Genomic DNA, 16,455 nt, shown 5'->3' with positions numbered 1-16,455 from the left:
GCGCACCAGCAATATAGATCAATTGATTCCCAAGTAATTATGTACTGTTCATCATGGCTAAATATAGACTGCTTTTCGTAGGAACGAGGAAGTTGTTGACTCTCTCCTGTAGTCATCTCCTCGCCGTCTCGACATACTCAATCCGAGCCGTAGCGTTGATCGCGATATTACATATTTGTAAATATCTAAACCTGAACTCCGACTATGATCTATGACTGTAGCTAGTCTCACCTTTGGTATTTGAGGTGCAAGCTTGCATCGTTGGTTTCTATATCACTGCGTTCGTTTGATAATACCCCTCCGTGTCTATACTTAGCAATTCCAAGGCACTGATATGATATTCCAACCACACAGAAAATCCTACACATGCACTACAAACAACGAGTACACCACAGAACATTCCAGGCCCTAGCTATCTCTCGCTCGGCCTGCTTTCAACATTTCTTCTATAACTTCAGCAAGTTTCACAGGCTAAAGGTCATCCTTGCAGGTCTCGGAAGGATATCCTAGGGCGCGGAATTTAATATTACGCTACTTACCACACGGGTTCATTTAGCTTCCAAAGATCATACAATAGTGAGGCTCGCACATTCCTCTAAGGTCACACAACTTCCTGCTTCATGTCACCAGTCAGCAGGACATGAACCCTGCAGTTGTTTCTATCACCGTCACATGGCTCGGTGTGGGTTGGTTGCCGCACCCTGTGAACAGGGGTGGAACTATAATCAACAAATATAGAATCTAAGGAATTAAGGACACGTGCAGAAGAAAACTTCAAGTAATATAATATATTCAATTTCATTTTTTTTTCCAATTCATTTCAGCTCAATGCTATCAACATGTTTTCGGGGTATGGGCAAAGCAAACGAAAAGCAAGAAAGAGAGCGCGAACTATCCAATCAACTACAAATGGCAGGATTTAGGATTTAGAAGCGGATGAAGTCTTGCTGTTGCGACATCTCGCCGCTATCCACACCTTCGATCAGTTCTTCGGGAGAATCGTCGAACGCATCCGAGTCAACGTCATCCGAATCAATAGCATCGTAGTTCTCTTCCTCGCTAGACGGGTCAGAGTCATCCTCACCCAAATCGGCTTTACTAGCGGCAGCCGCAGCAGCCTTGCGGATCTGACCCGCGCGGTCGACGTGCGGCAGCTGACAGCGCTTTTTGTGGCAGGCGCCGGTGTTGGCATAGTCTGGGCACTCGTGGACGTGCTTCTCTTCGCACGCGTCACCCTTTTCACAATATCCTAATGTTGCAAAGGCGCGGCAGACGGGGGCACCGGGTGTCACGCGGACGTGGGCGTAACGACATTCCGGGTTGGCGCAGCGTCCTCTAAGGAAATGCATACAGGAGGGGGAGCGGTGGGGCGAGGGCTCATGGGATAGATCACAGCTACTACCTGCGGCACATTGGCCTGTCTGGAGGAAGTCCTTGCACATAGCGACCTTACTGGGATCGTGGACGAATTGGCAGGTCGGACCTTTGTAGCAGGTGCCTAGGAAAAGCAGACGTGTTAGTTTTTGGAAATGCTGAAAGGGTGGAACATAGCAGCATGGCCCGTTGGAAAACAAAATACCGGTAGTTGTAAATCTTTTGCACAGCTCATTGCGTTTCTTAACCGTATGGTTCCTATGGCAAGGTCAGTATCAAGGTAGCCATCGCTAAAATCAAAACTCACTTCTTCATGGCCACAGCACCGAGACGGTGCAAGTTTCCATTTTTGCTTCGCACAAAGGGCACATCGGCCACTGTGACGCGCTTGGGAGTGTTGTTGGCAGTACTGGGATCATCTATGAAGGGTAAGCAAATTCGAGTTGTAGAGCGAAGAGAATACGCACTCGAGATACGAATCAATTTGCTTCCACCGTTTGCAACCCTGAAAGCAACATCATTCACAAGAATCTGGTGGCCAGCTGCAGGGTGCGCAGTGGTGGAAACCATTGCATTAGAACCAGGGCCCTCTGCATATCGAAGTACTTTTGCTTTTTCGTACTCGGTCTTTTTCTGTTCTCTAAGCTTTCGCGTTCGTTCAATATCCTTTGACCTGTCCTGTGTTTTCCGATCGTAGACGGCAGGGTTGATAAGCTGCATGTGGCGATCGTGCTTCACAACCCAGCCACTACCAGTCGAAGACGGTGTCGGAATTCCTGCCGGAATTCCTGCGCTGTCGCTGGAGCTTGCCGGAGTGGGGGAGGAATTTGCACTAGGAGTTGAGCCAGCACCCGCGGTGTTTAGAACAAGCGTACGGTGCCGGTGCGGAGCAGCTGCTCCTCGACGTCCCCGGCCGCGTCCCCTATAGTATGGGGCCCATCCTGGGTGAGAAGGGACGTGGCGAGACACATATTGAGACTGGTGGTTAGCTGGCTGGGTCCCTTGTGTCTTGTGGCGGTTTATTTGGCCTTCTCGGGTTAGCTTTATGTTGACAGTGAGCTGGTATTGACCGCACCTGCAAGTTGGCCAATTTTGGCCAGGAGATCATCGTTTTCGCTCATGCTGACTATCTGAAGCTAAATGGGGTAAGTGAGTGCCAGATACAAGAATCTGAGAGTTTCTCGGATTAAGATCAAAAGGTGGGGAATATTTCAGAAGAAGATCTGAGGCGGTGATGCGATGAAGCAGCAAAGACGCGGCCATTTAGCGCTGGTGTGATCCCGAGAGGTTTGTTTGTATAGTTTGCATATATTTGATGCCTTGGGCGTAAAGAGTGGCGAAGTGGTCCGTGCATAGGTAGACGAGGACGTCACCAACCATCAGGCTAAATAGACAAAGTATACTGAGACAGAGAAACGCCTCGGGGGGGCCTGTGCAGTCATCTGTGGCCAAAGAGTCATCGCTTCAGTATGAACACCCAAGTCTAGCGTCACTAGAGAGCTACTTCATCCCCGATTTAACAACCAATGAACTCCGCATCTCGCGTACAAGTAACCTCAGGATTGCGAAGGAAAGATCACTTCCTAGTGGACTCAGAAGCATGTTAATATGCGCACCCTACTTACACCAGCAATAATCAAGCAATGTGTAAACTAAACTCTTGCTGAAAATTTTCCTCGTGTAAGCAGACACACTGCCGCTATAGTTAGCAATATGCGGGCATATTGCTTTACCAGATGTCTACCAGGATATCTGACGCTTACACCAAAGCCAGCCGACAATATCGGGCTTACGGGTTACCGGATGGACCTACTTAGGTCACTGCTCAAAAGGTTGTCACTGTGAATCCTATAGAGGCATGAGCTTCAAATATACCAATTCAAGGCCATGAAGAATAATTTAGGACCATAGAGTTTATTGCGGCGGCCGTGTGATTTCACTCTGTCCTTGAGGCCAAGCATCATCTCATTCAGTGGCATCTAAAGCACAGATAACCAACCCTTCCCTAGAGCAATTCCAACCCAAGAGGTTTGATTCGCTTGAATCTCTTGCAATACCTTGTTTTATAGATACCATTAGTTCCATATCGGTTAGTAAAAGCCCATTTCCACTAAGTACCCTTTCCCCTACCGAACACTTCAACTACTGATGGATCAGCCTTGGACGAAAATTGTGACTATTGTTTAGGATCAAGTCCAACATTGTATGTAACTTATTTGTTCATTCCATTCTATGACTATTTTCCGAATTAAATAGACTCCTGGCCTCTCCTTAAAAGCCTTAACGCCAGGATCCTGCTGATGCAACATATGGAAGCCGTTATTTTGTCTGTATTTGTTTAAACGTTCTCAAAGTGAACGTCGTCCTGATCCGTGGCCATTCCAGACACTGGATCCTCCTCTGACTCGAAAGGATCGTCGGCTCCTGGTGGCAACTCTGCCTTTGCATTGTCCAACGCGTTCGAGTATTGACTGTGGGTCGCCTCGGGCTTCAGCTCCCAGGTCATAGCGAAGTCGCCAGCCTTAACAAGGTGTGCAACCATCTCCAAAGTCTGCTTGAGATAGGCCTCTGGCTGTGCCAGTCGGGCCTTGAGTGTCTTAAAGGGCCAGTATTTGAATTCGCGGAAGCACTGGAAGATAAGATCGAGAAGCTCGTTTTGCGGCATACGAGTGGACTTGTTCTCTTGTGATTTTCCTTTCGAAGTTCGTGTGGCTTGCTGCAGACGAAGTGAGTAATCTAGCCTCAAAAAAGAAACCTGAAATGGAAAAGACATACCACAAATTGACCCCTCTCGGTGGGAAGAGCATGGCGCGCCTGGATGATCTTCCCGGGAATCTTATCAATGAAGACAGTTTCCTTTCGAGGCTTCAAAGCTTCCAGTGCTCGCTTTTCGGAGATCCGTCGGAATTCTTCATTCTCCACGGGAAGGCAATTGAATTCTTCACTGACCGCGCCGGCGAGGGCAGTGTGTTCTAAGAATAGTGAGCAAATACAACTCCCCAGGTCTGCAAGGTGACATACTTGGTATCGTCTTTCGCACATAAGGCTCCCATCTTTTTCCCTGTTCCCGCCGCTTCGCCTCACGTTTCTGGGCTTCGTACAGAACTGAGCGTGTTTCGCCAAATGTAGCCATGCGGTTCTCGACACCGGGGATATCCTTCTCGGTGAATAGGTACGTATTGTGAGTGAGGTGTGATCCAGTGCCTGATGGGTCGACCGTTTGACGCTGGAGTGTGTAGTCCTTGGGAATGTCCCGATTATCTGGGCGATCATGTAGGCGCAAACTGACCTGAGAAACGGACGGATGTCAGAATCTGCCAGACACGCTGCATGCGTATGTCTTTCTACTTACCCTCTTGATGTCGTTCGGTGTCCCCTCCACTCTCATTGTACCAAGCTCAATCTCTTCATCATCGTCCAGGTGAGCCCAGTGCTCCCATAACTGTCTAGGCAGACGGGAGAGCCACACATTCTGGTTTGCTTGCGTGAAGTCAAGGTCTCCAGCATCCTCGTAGAGGTCTTCTTCATCGATGTCCCTAAGGGCGATATCCTTGCTGTCGGGGTCTTGCTTGAAGTACGGGCGATCCGGGTCTTGCTTGACCTGAGCCATAGTGGGTGCGGGATGGCTCGACGACGCTCAGAACTTAGAGAAAGTGATGGTGTAGGAAATGCGACCGTCGATGCGCCGCTGAGTTTATCGAGAGAGAAAGTGGCAGATGAGGTGAGAAGCGCGTTTGAGCGATAAAGTCCGCGCCACCCAAGTCTGGAGCTATTCAGTCAACCCGAAGTGGTAGGCGGTGAGAGCCAGCTCTCTTTGTATGTATGACGACTTCGACCAACCCTTCACCTTTAGATCTAATATTAGATGCATAGCTAGTACTTTATACGTTCGACTGTAAATATTAGCTACGTAGCTACGTAGTATTCGCTTGGACACCCAGAGCGAAACCTGAAGACCTGCTTGATTCATCCTCTCGTAACCTCTATCTCAGTGTCATAACAATCACATACTTGACGATTATCTGGCTACCAATAGCATGCCTTTGTCAATTGTGAGTGGTATGCTATACATTGTTATATGCATACGCTAATAAGATATCAGCTCACCGCTCCCCCAGCTTGGACTACAAATCCTGGCTCCCCCGAATACAGGGAAAACTGGAGGGTCATGACTCAAGAGGGTCAGACTTTGCCTGGTACTAAGGTATCGGGCAAGGTAGGCCGATAATGGAAAACGTATAAGGCTGGATAACAATTTTCCAATGCGACGATAAATTCTATTTGTGGGCGCGGATGAGCAATGATGTTGAAAAGATAGTCTGGCAAGATATCCGCGAGTTTACGAGTTTACGAGTTTAATTAAACAGCAAGGTCTTACGCATGATAGCTCTTTCTCCATCTACTGATCTTCCACATTGATTTAAGCAACGCTTGAAAACTCCTAAATAGTCATCCATGAAAGCTAGCCCTGTGTCCTATGCTCCTAATTTTGCTTTATTGATGCTTGCTAAAATCTAGAAGGGGAAGATGGTAGGTATTAATAGTGTTAATGTCGCATTAAATTGAGTATCAAATCAGCAGTCTACAGTACATTGGCTCGCCGAATACATCAGCAAATGGTGAGGAGGAACCACTCTGACCAGAGGTCTTTCTCTAGGAGGCCGAGTGTCTAGATATGCCTCAATGGCGTTTAATAAATGAATAGTCTACCAAGATATCCGCGAGATTGCCAGTTTGATTGAATAGCAACACCGTCTTGATGTTACTGGAAAATGGTGCCGATTCAAATCTTCAAAATTGTACTGGCGAAACGCTTTTGATCAGTGCGGCTAAGTCGGGTCATGGTGCAACGATCACTTTATTGCTGCAATACAACGTCCGGCCTGATATAAAAGTTAATACAGGGGCCACAGCCGCAGCTTGAGCGGCTCGCAAGGGTTATCGAAGTATATTGCGCCTTTTGTCGGGAAAGCGCGCTGCTTTATGGCACCTTCACGACCGCATCGAAACCCTTCAACTGCAACAGTATATCGAGCATAAAAGACAACCCAAAAAGATGACCGGCGTGGTGAAAGGTCTAGGAGAGGTGAGAGAGACTCCAAGTACGATGGGCGAAGCTTGGAAGCGTTTGACGAAGCGGTCAAGGAAAGGGAAGGGTAGAATGGAGAGCGATGATGATCATGATACTTCTCAGGCTGATGACGATGGTGACAGTGCTCATCGTTCTTGGGTCACTTGCACGAACTAGCTAGATGGTATAATGAGATAACATACTACAATATCCATATCATGCCAGTGAGGAAATCTACATGGGCAAGACTCCAATAAAAGAAAGCAGCCAATCTCACGAAGAAAACTAGGATATCCGTGAAGAATTCTCAAATAATACTCACTCAATGACCACATGATAATCTTTGTATTACAAATAATACTGTTTCGCAGTTATAATTTCATTTGGATATGCAGGATATTGTGTGTGAATTGAGAGCTATAAGTGGCTGAGAAGTAGAGACGCCAATGGCAAACCATCTCGGTCGCAAGACTCAAGGTACCCGAGGGCAGTCCATTTCTAGCTCTATATAGTCACTACTATGAGATCTTCAAATAATCTATGTATGGCCAGATAAAATGAGCTTCATTGTTCTGTGCCTGGGCTGTATACAACCCAGCTCCCCTTATCGATAACAGTCGGCCGTCCCCACCAGCACTCCGCGTCTAACAGCAACTCTCTTTACCACCTCTCCTTCACTCAACCACCAGTATGGCCTCCCAAAAGATGGTCAACGCCCTAGCGGGCATCGAAACAAACCCCCACCAACCAACAAAGCTACAGCAATATACCGACCTCCTCAATGAGATGGTAGCAACCTCCAGCGGCCACGAACTCGCCCAAGATCTAGTGTACTTCCTTGACTCAATCCTCAGCGAAGAAGTGAGCATCGTTGCCGCCCGCCCCCTCCTCGACGCCTTCATCACAGTTCTCCAATCCCTCACTCCAGAAACAAAAATCAAAGTCGGCCAACACGCCATCACCCTCCTCCAAACACGCTCCGCCTCAGTCGAAGAACAAGACTCGCAGATCCGCGAGATCCTCGCAGACGCCTACGAATCCCAGGAGGAATACACAGCCGCCGCACGCACCCTACAAGGAATCCACATCGACAGCTCGCAGCGTCTAGTCTCCGACGCCGCCAAAGCCCGTCTCTGGATCCGCATCGTCCGCTACTACCTCGAAGACGACGACACCACCAATGCCGAAGCATTCCTCAACCGCATCAAGAACCTCCCCTCCAAAATAGAAGAGCACGATGCAAAACTCTACTTCCAGCTCTCCCAGGCCCGCATCCTCGATGCCCGACGCCGCTTCCTCGACGCCGCACAGGAATACTTCAACGTGAGTCTCGCATCGGGCGTCGACGAAGAAGACCGTCTGACAGCTTTATCCGCGGCCATCCGATGTGCTGTCCTTGCACCCGCTGGTCCGCAACGCTCTCGCTCCCTCGCCCGTCTGTACAAAGACGACCGCACGCCCTCCGTTGAGGAATTCGGTATTCTGGAGAAGATGTTCCTCGATAGACTCCTGACACCGGATGAAGTTGCCGCGTTCGCGCAGAAACTCGCCCCGCACCAGCTCGCTGTTACGGCGGATGGAACGACCGTTCTCGATAAGGCGGTTATCGAGCACAATCTCGTGGCGGCAAGTAAGCTGTACGAGAATATCCACGTTGATGACCTAGGCTCGATTCTGGGATTGCAGGATTCGGGTGATGTGTCTGCTGGTGAGAAGGCGGAGGCTTATGCGGCGCGTATGGTTGAGCAGGGACGACTGCGGGGTCGGATTGATCAGATTGATGGGGTTATTACGTTTGATGCTGAGACTCTTGGTGGCTCCTCCGCGGGTGCTTCTAATGGGACGAAGCTGAGACAGTGGGATCTTGGTGTGCAGGATCTTGCGGAGGGTGTAGAACGGGTTGCCGCTAGTATCTCCGATCAGTTCCCGGTATGTGTTGGCCTTCGCTCTGACTGAGGCTGTTTTTCTTGCTAATATCTTCATTCTAGGAATTTGCCACTAGCCAGATGGTGCATTAAATGGTCTGCTCTGTCTCGTCTGTGTGTCCATCTGATGAAAGATCTACGAATTCATGCCTTTTGCCTCCTCTTGCATATCCTTTAGCCAGCCTGAGAAATGAAAAAGCAAGCTCTATTTGCTGATATTTCTGCCTCTGTTTCTTTGGGCACTGTATTTAATTATGAATGCTGTCGTTGAACAGCTACATGTATGACTTCATAGACCTGACTGTCAACTAACACGCTTCTAGATGTTTCGAGTAACTCGATTAATATATGCGAGAATCTAACTAAAAATAAATCAGGCTATATACAGCCTGAAAGCCAGAGCAGGAAACCAAATGTATAAAGTATGCAACAAGAAAAGTATAGTATGAATGGTATAGGGAAATCATGTTCTAGTCTTCGGTGCAGCCGATATATATCAAGAACAGGTAAAGATGGTAAGGGTAATATAATGCAAGAAATGCCGCGGCAAGTCGGATATGCGTGAACATAAAGTGAAGGAAAGTATGTAGAAAAGTGAGGGTGGATGGATGGAGTCGTTGGCGTCCCGCGAGCATATCAATATGGGGTTGGACGATCGTGCCCCTGTGTGGTCCTATTATGGATTCCAATGGGCGGTTTCGGTTCTAGCTATGGCTGCAAAGGGCCATCGCCGAAAAGTATCCCAGACAGAAGAGTCTAGTCTTTCTGCACAAGTTCGATCATCTCGAAGCAGATCAGCTTCTCTATGCTAAACTCCCATCACTCCAACATCCCGTCTCAAGAACAGAAGATGAAAGATATCATCACATCGTAACGGCGTAAGTCAACAGCCCACCACCTCAGTGGTTCAGCCTAGTAGTGGAGTCATTCTCCGGAAGGATAGAAATATCCGTCTGGACATTAATAATCCTTGGGTGGAGGTCATCACCAAGATGTCCCGGCGATTTACTCTCGATCTGGGCATTGTACATCTTAATATACTCCAGATCCGGCGAGCGGGGACTAGACTTTGACAAGAACAACGAGTTCGTATAATCGGTATTGATATACGCCGGACCGGTTCCATTGCGCGAGCTCTTCAACTTGAGGGCTGGGAACAGGCCGCGGATGATGGGTAAATTGGAGCAAATCAGTCCAACAGCCGGCTCAATATGCGTCCATAGAGTCGCCTGGTAGACGGTGAACGTTGGGTCCGTTGGACTAATCCAGAAGAGAACGACGATGCGGTAGATACTAGCGAAGCAGACGAAGGCACCCAGTGCGAAGACACCGTTTAGCGCGAGCTTATCTTGCCATGCGCGGTGGAGGTTCCAGATCATTGGGATTGGTAGGACTAGGATGACGAAGTCCATCAATACATTGAATGCTTGGTTGACGATGATGAATTCCTGAGCGTCGAAACATGATCCTTCGACGCTCTGGTCCCAGTATGCACGTAGGGGTCGACATTGTCCCGCGCATGCTAGGAAGATTCCTGTGCCCCATGCGGCGATGAGGCAGTTTAAACCAAAAGAGACTTTTTGAAACTTTGGAGTTGCGAAGAGGCGTCGGTAGAAGCAGATGATGGAGATCTTGATACAGGGGCAGAGTACGAAGTAGGTGAATTGGTTGGCGAGGAAGATCTGGGTGGTGTTAGGTTGGGTTGGATGTTGGGTTTTGTGGGATACATACCTTCCAGTAGTTCATGAGGGTTGCGGGAGAGAGATCCGCGATGTGTGCACCATTGCCTCCAATAGCACACCCTATGATAGGTGTTAGTATTGAATGAAATTGTGATCCGGCGTATTCACTTACAAAGAATCAGCTCGACCAACATGGCAATGAGGAGCCCCATGGAGACCATGCTCAGATAATCATCGATGCCGAACCCGACTCTCCTCCGAAGACGAGCGACGACTCGCAGGACCACGGAGATCAGACATAGACTGACCAAGACCGAAATGATCTCAATCATCTGCCATCCCTTCGTGCTTGGCGCCATTGCACTTCTCGCAACAGCCTGGTATCAAAGGAGTGTGGGGTGAACAGAAAAAGGCAAGGTATGTGTGAATTTTCAAAGAAAGAATGGGCAACACATGATCGGGCGCGTCCACTGATATAAAACATGTACGCGAGTATCCAGACGAGTGCTGGTACTCAAAATTCCACATTCCACTTTATCCACATCCCTAGTGGCCGATCATTGTCCTGATAGGGATCTCGGTTTTGTGCGGGATATATGTACATGCAGAGCCACGTGAAGGATGCCTGCTGACAATAATAGTAACCCTTGTTTCTGGTTTAGGGCCTATTATCTACAGTTGAACAGTATGGTCAAGTATTCTTTACATGTAGCAATGGCAAAGTGTACAGTATTCCTTACATGGAAGAACATACAAAATAGGACAGTGGATCCCACGTGGAGATCATCGAATGAGGAAAGCTATCCCTAATCTGATATCGAGTCATGCAAACATGGAGAACCTTGTAAAAACTATTACGACTATTGTTTTTATCCTCATTCCCTAATATATTCTCACTGTAAACAGACTGGAAGCCACCGGAACGCCACCAGGTCCTCATCCACGGCTCCGGATTTCGGTTAGAACTGACATGTAGATCCCGAGCTCAATAGCGTAGAATAGCGTGGATTTCTGCGCTATTAACTTGTCAGGTGTTTAACAAGCGAAGATATAGAGGTATGAAGTACTTGGTCCTATACGAACTATACATATGCATATCGTATTACTGTAGACCGCTCATACCAAGAGGTTTTCAGAACAAGGTCCTCTCAGGCACAATGGCAGTGGGTCTAGTTGTCAAAATCTTCTTACCTCATAACGTCGATCACTAAAACACCCCTGAACGTGCCAATTTGATGATGTAGCCTTGGTACAGGTGATCCACAGTGATAATCCGTGGAAAGGCAGAAAAGGCAGAAAAGGCAGAAAAAGCAGAAATGAACTTCAAGCCAGTCAAATAGTGCATAACACGGCATATCGGACCAGTTAGCATCGTCAATGTGATCCCAATTCGGTTGGAACTGACATGGAATAAAGTCCAAAAATATTTCTCAATATTTTTCCCATTAGACCTGCATACATCACACAGTACTCTCTACCCTTCCCCCGCCATGACAATCCCAATCGAACTCGCCGTCCCCCTCCTAATAAACGGCCATGAAGAAATAACTCCCAAAACCTTCCCCGTAACAAGTCCCTACACAAATACAATTATCTGGACCGCCTCCGCCGCAACACCCCAAGATGCTATCCGCGCCGTCGAAGCCGCCGACGCTGCCTTCCCTTCATGGTCGCAGACAAAACCAACCGCGAGGCGCGACATCCTCCTCAGAGCTGCCGATATCCTCGAGTCTCGTATCGACACTAATGCCGAGTACATGCGTCAAGAAATGGGCGCAGACGTAGGCGCTTCTGCGGGGTTTGTTGTCCCGCTTGCAGTGCGTATGCTGCGTGAGGTTGCGAGCCGCATTACCTCCATCTGTGGCAGTGTACCTGTCGTCGAGACGGAGGGACAGAGTGCGATTGTCTTCAAGGAGGCGATGGGTGTTATTCTGGGGATTGTGCCGTGGTGAGTATATTCAGCTCTGATGTGTCTTTTTCGTTGCGGGGAACGGGAACGGGACCGTGATATTTCCATGGAATTCATTCAAGACGCTAAATTATTCTACAGGAACGCTCCGTACGTCTTCGGCATTCGCTCCGCTGCCTGCGCCCTCGCAGCTGGAAACACAACCGTCCTCAAATCTTCCGAATTAACCCCCCGCTGCTACTGGGCCATCGGCCGTGCCTTTGAAGATGCCGGCCTCCCCGCCGGCTGTTTGAATATCATCCATTGCGCCCCGCAGGATGCCCCCGAGGTCGTGAATGCCATGATCGAACACGAGGCCGTGCGTAAGATCAATTTCACTGGTAGCACAGCTGTCGGTCGGAAGATTGCACGTGCCTGCGGTCAGAACCTTAAGCCTTGTCTTATGGAGCTGGGCGGGAAGAATAGCTCGATTGTGTGTCGTGATGCTGATTTGCAGACTGCCGTGCAGGGGGTGTTGGCAGGTGCATTTTTAAATGTAAGTTTGGGCTACACTGCATCTAATCGCACGCCGAATATCTACATCTACATCTATATCCATGTCTACCTTTGGCTTCAATATCTAACCCAATTTCTTTCCTGTTTAGTCCGGCCAAATCTGTATGGCAACCGACCGAATCCTCGTCCACACCTCCATCCTCCCATCTTTTGTAGAAGCCCTTCAAACAGCGCTCGCAGCCGGCGCCGCAGCCTCAGCCCAACCCCCAACACTTGTCAACACGGCCTCCAAAACTCGCGTCGAAGCCCTTATCGCCAGCGCCGTCTCGGCAGGCGCACACTTCATCTCCGGGTCTGCGGGCAGCATTCCGACCGACTCGGGGGTGCGGATGGCGCCCGCCGTGCTGGGCGGCGTGACGGAAGACATGGCGCTGTGGCAGGAGGAGTCTTTCGCGTCCGTTGCGGCGTGTATGCCGTTCGACAGCGAGGACGAGGCGATCCGTCTCGCGAATGGAAGTGGGTATGGACTTTCGGCATCTGTTTTTACGGAGGATCTGCGGAGGGGCTTGGCAATGGCTAGGCGGATTCAATCTGGGTATGTTGTGTTCCAGACCCGAGTTTCGATTTGGGTGAGTTTGTGGATCTGTGGATCTGGTTTGCTGACTTAGTTACAGAGCGGTTCATATTAATAGTATGACGATCCATGATGAGCCGGCTCTTCCTCATGGCGGTGTGAAGAATAGTGGATGGGGTCGGTTTAATACTGATGAGGGATTGAATGAGTTTTTGGTGACGAAGAGTGTGACTTGGATGGATTAGGATTTATTTTGGATCTGACATCAGCGTTTTAGTTTTTGATTTTGTAATACTGTTTAGCTGCACATGTATTGCACGTTTTCTACCTCTCAAAGTCCACATTACTATCTTTTCCTTTTTGATGCTTATAGCCCACTCGTCTCGTCCGAGAAGTATACTTTCTCGGTAGGTATTGGCCCGAGCGACCATGGAGCAGATTCCAGATGTGCTAATGAAATTTTGAGCTTGGCAAGAAGCTGATGAAGCACAGATCTAAAATTAAGGCATTCTCTCCAATGTTATATAGCCAAATGCTTATATGTCGGTATTTTGAATCCGAAAAACACACGGGGACATATGAGGTCATCAGTCCCACTGAGGCAATTCCTATCCCCGGATTAGGTCAGCCCCGCCTTTTCGGTTCGCCAATCAAAGGTCACATGTTCCTCATCCGGCAACTGAGTTTGCCTGTTTCTGGTATTGATATTTCCATTTGCCCAGGTGATTTGGATATCAAAGTCGTCATTACATACATCCATACATCCATACATTCATGAATGTCTTCCTTGGGTTTACATACCCTATAGGTCAAATATAAGACATTGTACTTTCTTACTTTCTCCTCATGCACTCGGGAATTCCGGACCGCAATTCTGATTCCGAGGCTCACACCTGTGAACAGCTATTACTGCAAGTACCGAGGAAGCCGGAATTCAATGTCCCACTGTTTCTCGGTTTTTCAAAAACATAGCATAGATGCTAATCTAATTCCGGTGACTTTCCGACCGTATTTTTCTATCCCTCAGGAATTCTGAACTGGAATGTGGTATGAAATGCATGTGAAAAATTAATTCTAGACTGAACACCTAACAGTTGGAAGTTAAATATATCACATGTGATCCCCTTCCCCCTTCCCCAGATCGTAATGAAACAGGCAAACCAGAAGTAGCCAATTAGTATTACAGCGGGTACCCCATCTTTCATCTCCCCACGTCTTTTGTGCCTCGGCCGATAGACACCGTCGGCATCTGACCTCCCCCGAACCCTTTAAGATCCTTCCTCGCTCTCTCCTTTTCTGTTTTTCACTCCATATCTACCTTTATCTCTACACACATAATGGCTGCACCTCAAGTAATTGTGGTCGGTGGTGGCCGTAAGCATCTCTCCCCGCATTCTCCCCATATCCCAGCTGACCCTCTCCAGTCTCCGGCCTCAGCGCCGCACACACTGTCTACCTCAACGGCGGCAACGTCCTCGTTTTGGACAAGCAGGCTTTCTTCGGTGGTAACTCTACCAAGGCCACCTCCGGTATCAACGGTGCTCTCACTCGCACTCAGACCGATCTCGGCATCCAGGACAGCGTCAAGCAGTTCTACGAGGATACCCTCAAGTCCGCCCGTGACAAGGCCCGTCCCGATCTCATCAAGGTCCTGACCTACAAGTCCGCCGCCGCTGTCGAGTGGTTGCAGGATGTCTTCGACCTCGACCTCACCCTCGTCTCCCGTCTCGGTGGACACACTCACCCCCGCACACACCGTGGCCACGATGCCAAGTTCCCCGGTATGGCCATCACCTACGCCCTGATGCAGCGATTGGAAGACCTCGCCGAGAAGGAGCCCGGTCGTGTCCAGATCGTCAAGAAGGCCAACGTCACCTCCATCAACAAGTCCGGTAACAACGTTACCGGCGTGACCTACACCGTCAACGGTGAGGAGAAGTCCGCCGATGGTGTTGTCGTTCTCGCTACCGGTGGTTACGCCGCTGACTTTGGTGACACCTCCCTCCTCAAGAAGCACCGCCCCGACACCTTCGCTCTGTCCTCTACCAACGGCACCCACGCTACCGGTGACGGTCAGAAGATGCTGATGGCCATCGGTGCCAACGGCATCGACATGGACAAGGTCCAGGTCCACCCTACCGGTCTCATCGACCCCAAGGATCCCAACGCCAAGTTCAAGTTCCTGGCTGCCGAAGCCCTCCGCGGTGAAGGTGGTCTCCTCCTCAACGCCGACGGCCAGCGCTTCTCCGACGAGCTCGGCCACCGTGACTACGTCTCCGGCAAGATGTGGGAAGAGAAGGAGAAGGGTAAGTGGCCCATCCGCCTCGTCCTCAACAGCAAGGCCTCCAAGGTCCTGGACTTCCACACTCGTCACTACTCCGGCCGCGGCCTGATGAAGAAGATGACCGGCGCCGAGCTCGTTGCCGAAATCGGCTGCGGCGAAGCTGCCCTCAAGAAGACCTTCGACGAGTACAACCTCATCGCCGATGGCAAGAAGAAGGACCCCTGGAACAAGCGTTTCTTCCACAACATGCCCTTCAAGCTCGACGACGAGTTCCACGTCTCTCTCATGGAGCCCGTTCTCCACTTCACCATGGGTGGTATCGAGATCAACGAGCACGCCCAGGTCCTCAACAGCGAACAAAAGCCCTTCGAAGGCCTCTACGCCTGTGGTGAACTTGCCGGTGGCGTCCACGGCGCCAACCGTCTCGGCGGTTCCTCCCTCCTCGGCTGTGTCGTCTACGGCCGTGTCGCTGGTGACTCCGCTTCCCAGCACCTCTTCCAGAAGATCATCACCACCGGCTCCTCCGCCGCCTCCCAGCGTCTGGGCCAGATCTCCCTCCACATCGACCCCAGCACCCCTGGCAAGATCTCCGTCGAGTGGGGCGGTGCCGCCCCCGGCACAACCCTGCCCGCTCTCGCTGCCCCTGCCCCTGCCGCCGGCGCCGAGGCCCCCGCCTCCAAGCCCGATCCCGCCAACTTCCAGATCCCAGAGACCGAGTACTCCATGGAGGAAGTCGCCAAACACAACACCAAGGAGTCCCTTTGGGTCGTGGTCAAAGGCATCGTCCTCGATCTCACCAACTGGGTCGATGAGCACCCCGGCGGTGCCAACGCCCTGTACAACTTCATGGGTCGCGATGCTACCGAGGAATTCGCGATGCTCCACGACGATGAGGTTATCCCCAAGTACGCCGCTCAGACTGTGATCGGTCGTGTCAAGGGCGAGACCCCTAGCCTGGAGCTGTAGAGGTTCTATAAAACCCTTCCTTCTCTTCATGTCTCTTCTCCCTGACGACCGCTCTCTCCTCCCTCGATGAAATATGATCCTCCAGCGTGTGATCTCTCATACCCCGTTCCGTCTCTTCTGTTGTTTCTTGTGCTGGCTTTGGCACGCTTGCTTCCGGCCGGGATCCAAGATCCTG

General features: G+C 50.0%; 7 protein-coding genes across 7 annotated transcripts; 4 read left to right on the top strand and 3 right to left on the bottom strand.

Moving 5' to 3' along the window:
- Positions 1 to 926: 926 nt before the first annotated feature.
- N7447_009462 (CCCH zinc finger protein) lies at positions 927 to 2,495 on the bottom strand (the record flags this gene model as incomplete). Its single annotated transcript, XM_057233724.1, has 5 exons — positions 927 to 1,498; positions 1,580 to 1,632; positions 1,682 to 1,793; positions 1,842 to 2,402; positions 2,450 to 2,495. The coding sequence occupies 5 exons, from the start codon at positions 2,493 to 2,495 to the stop codon at positions 927 to 929; spliced, it is 1,344 nt and encodes a 447-aa protein (XP_057083266.1).
- A 1,217-nt stretch (positions 2,496 to 3,712) lies between these two features.
- N7447_009461 (transcription factor IIF subunit TFG2) lies at positions 3,713 to 4,984 on the bottom strand (the record flags this gene model as incomplete). The annotated part of the gene is made up of 4 exons (XM_057233723.1): positions 3,713 to 4,090; positions 4,150 to 4,346; positions 4,396 to 4,663; positions 4,727 to 4,984. 4 exons carry the CDS (start codon positions 4,982 to 4,984, stop codon positions 3,713 to 3,715), a joined length of 1,101 nt encoding a protein of 366 aa, XP_057083265.1.
- A 1,446-nt stretch (positions 4,985 to 6,430) lies between these two features.
- On the top strand, positions 6,431 to 6,622 carry N7447_009460 (uncharacterized protein; the record flags this gene model as incomplete). Its single annotated transcript, XM_057233722.1, has 1 exon — positions 6,431 to 6,622. The coding sequence occupies one exon, from the start codon at positions 6,431 to 6,433 to the stop codon at positions 6,620 to 6,622; it is 192 nt and encodes a 63-aa protein (XP_057083264.1).
- Positions 6,623 to 7,135: 513 nt separating this feature from the next.
- On the top strand, positions 7,136 to 8,463 carry N7447_009459 (PCI domain-containing protein; the record flags this gene model as incomplete). The annotated part of the gene is made up of 2 exons (XM_057233721.1): positions 7,136 to 8,374; positions 8,434 to 8,463. 2 exons carry the CDS (start codon positions 7,136 to 7,138, stop codon positions 8,461 to 8,463), a joined length of 1,269 nt encoding a protein of 422 aa, XP_057083263.1.
- An 806-nt stretch (positions 8,464 to 9,269) lies between these two features.
- Positions 9,270 to 10,411, bottom strand: N7447_009458 (uncharacterized protein; the record flags this gene model as incomplete). Its single annotated transcript, XM_057233720.1, has 3 exons — positions 9,270 to 10,052; positions 10,102 to 10,172; positions 10,225 to 10,411. 3 exons carry the CDS (start codon positions 10,409 to 10,411, stop codon positions 9,270 to 9,272), a joined length of 1,041 nt encoding a protein of 346 aa, XP_057083262.1.
- Positions 10,412 to 11,542: 1,131 nt separating this feature from the next.
- Positions 11,543 to 13,275, top strand: N7447_009457 (aldehyde dehydrogenase; the record flags this gene model as incomplete). Its single annotated transcript, XM_057233719.1, has 4 exons — positions 11,543 to 12,000; positions 12,103 to 12,496; positions 12,606 to 13,051; positions 13,131 to 13,275. The coding sequence occupies 4 exons, from the start codon at positions 11,543 to 11,545 to the stop codon at positions 13,273 to 13,275; spliced, it is 1,443 nt and encodes a 480-aa protein (XP_057083261.1).
- A 1,092-nt stretch (positions 13,276 to 14,367) lies between these two features.
- Positions 14,368 to 16,280, top strand: osm1 (putative fumarate reductase Osm1; the record flags this gene model as incomplete). The annotated part of the gene is made up of 2 exons (XM_057233718.1): positions 14,368 to 14,404; positions 14,455 to 16,280. 2 exons carry the CDS (start codon positions 14,368 to 14,370, stop codon positions 16,278 to 16,280), a joined length of 1,863 nt encoding a protein of 620 aa, XP_057083260.1.
- Positions 16,281 to 16,455: the final 175 nt, after the last annotated feature.

This window comes from Penicillium robsamsonii (genome assembly GCF_028829455.1).
Source record: "Penicillium robsamsonii strain IBT 29466 chromosome Unknown utg000005l_segment0_segment0, whole genome shotgun sequence".
Classification (NCBI taxonomy): domain Eukaryota; kingdom Fungi; phylum Ascomycota; class Eurotiomycetes; order Eurotiales; family Aspergillaceae; genus Penicillium; species Penicillium robsamsonii.
The sequence above is the reverse complement of the archived record's forward strand: the minus strand, read 5'-3'. Positions and strand labels throughout refer to the sequence as shown.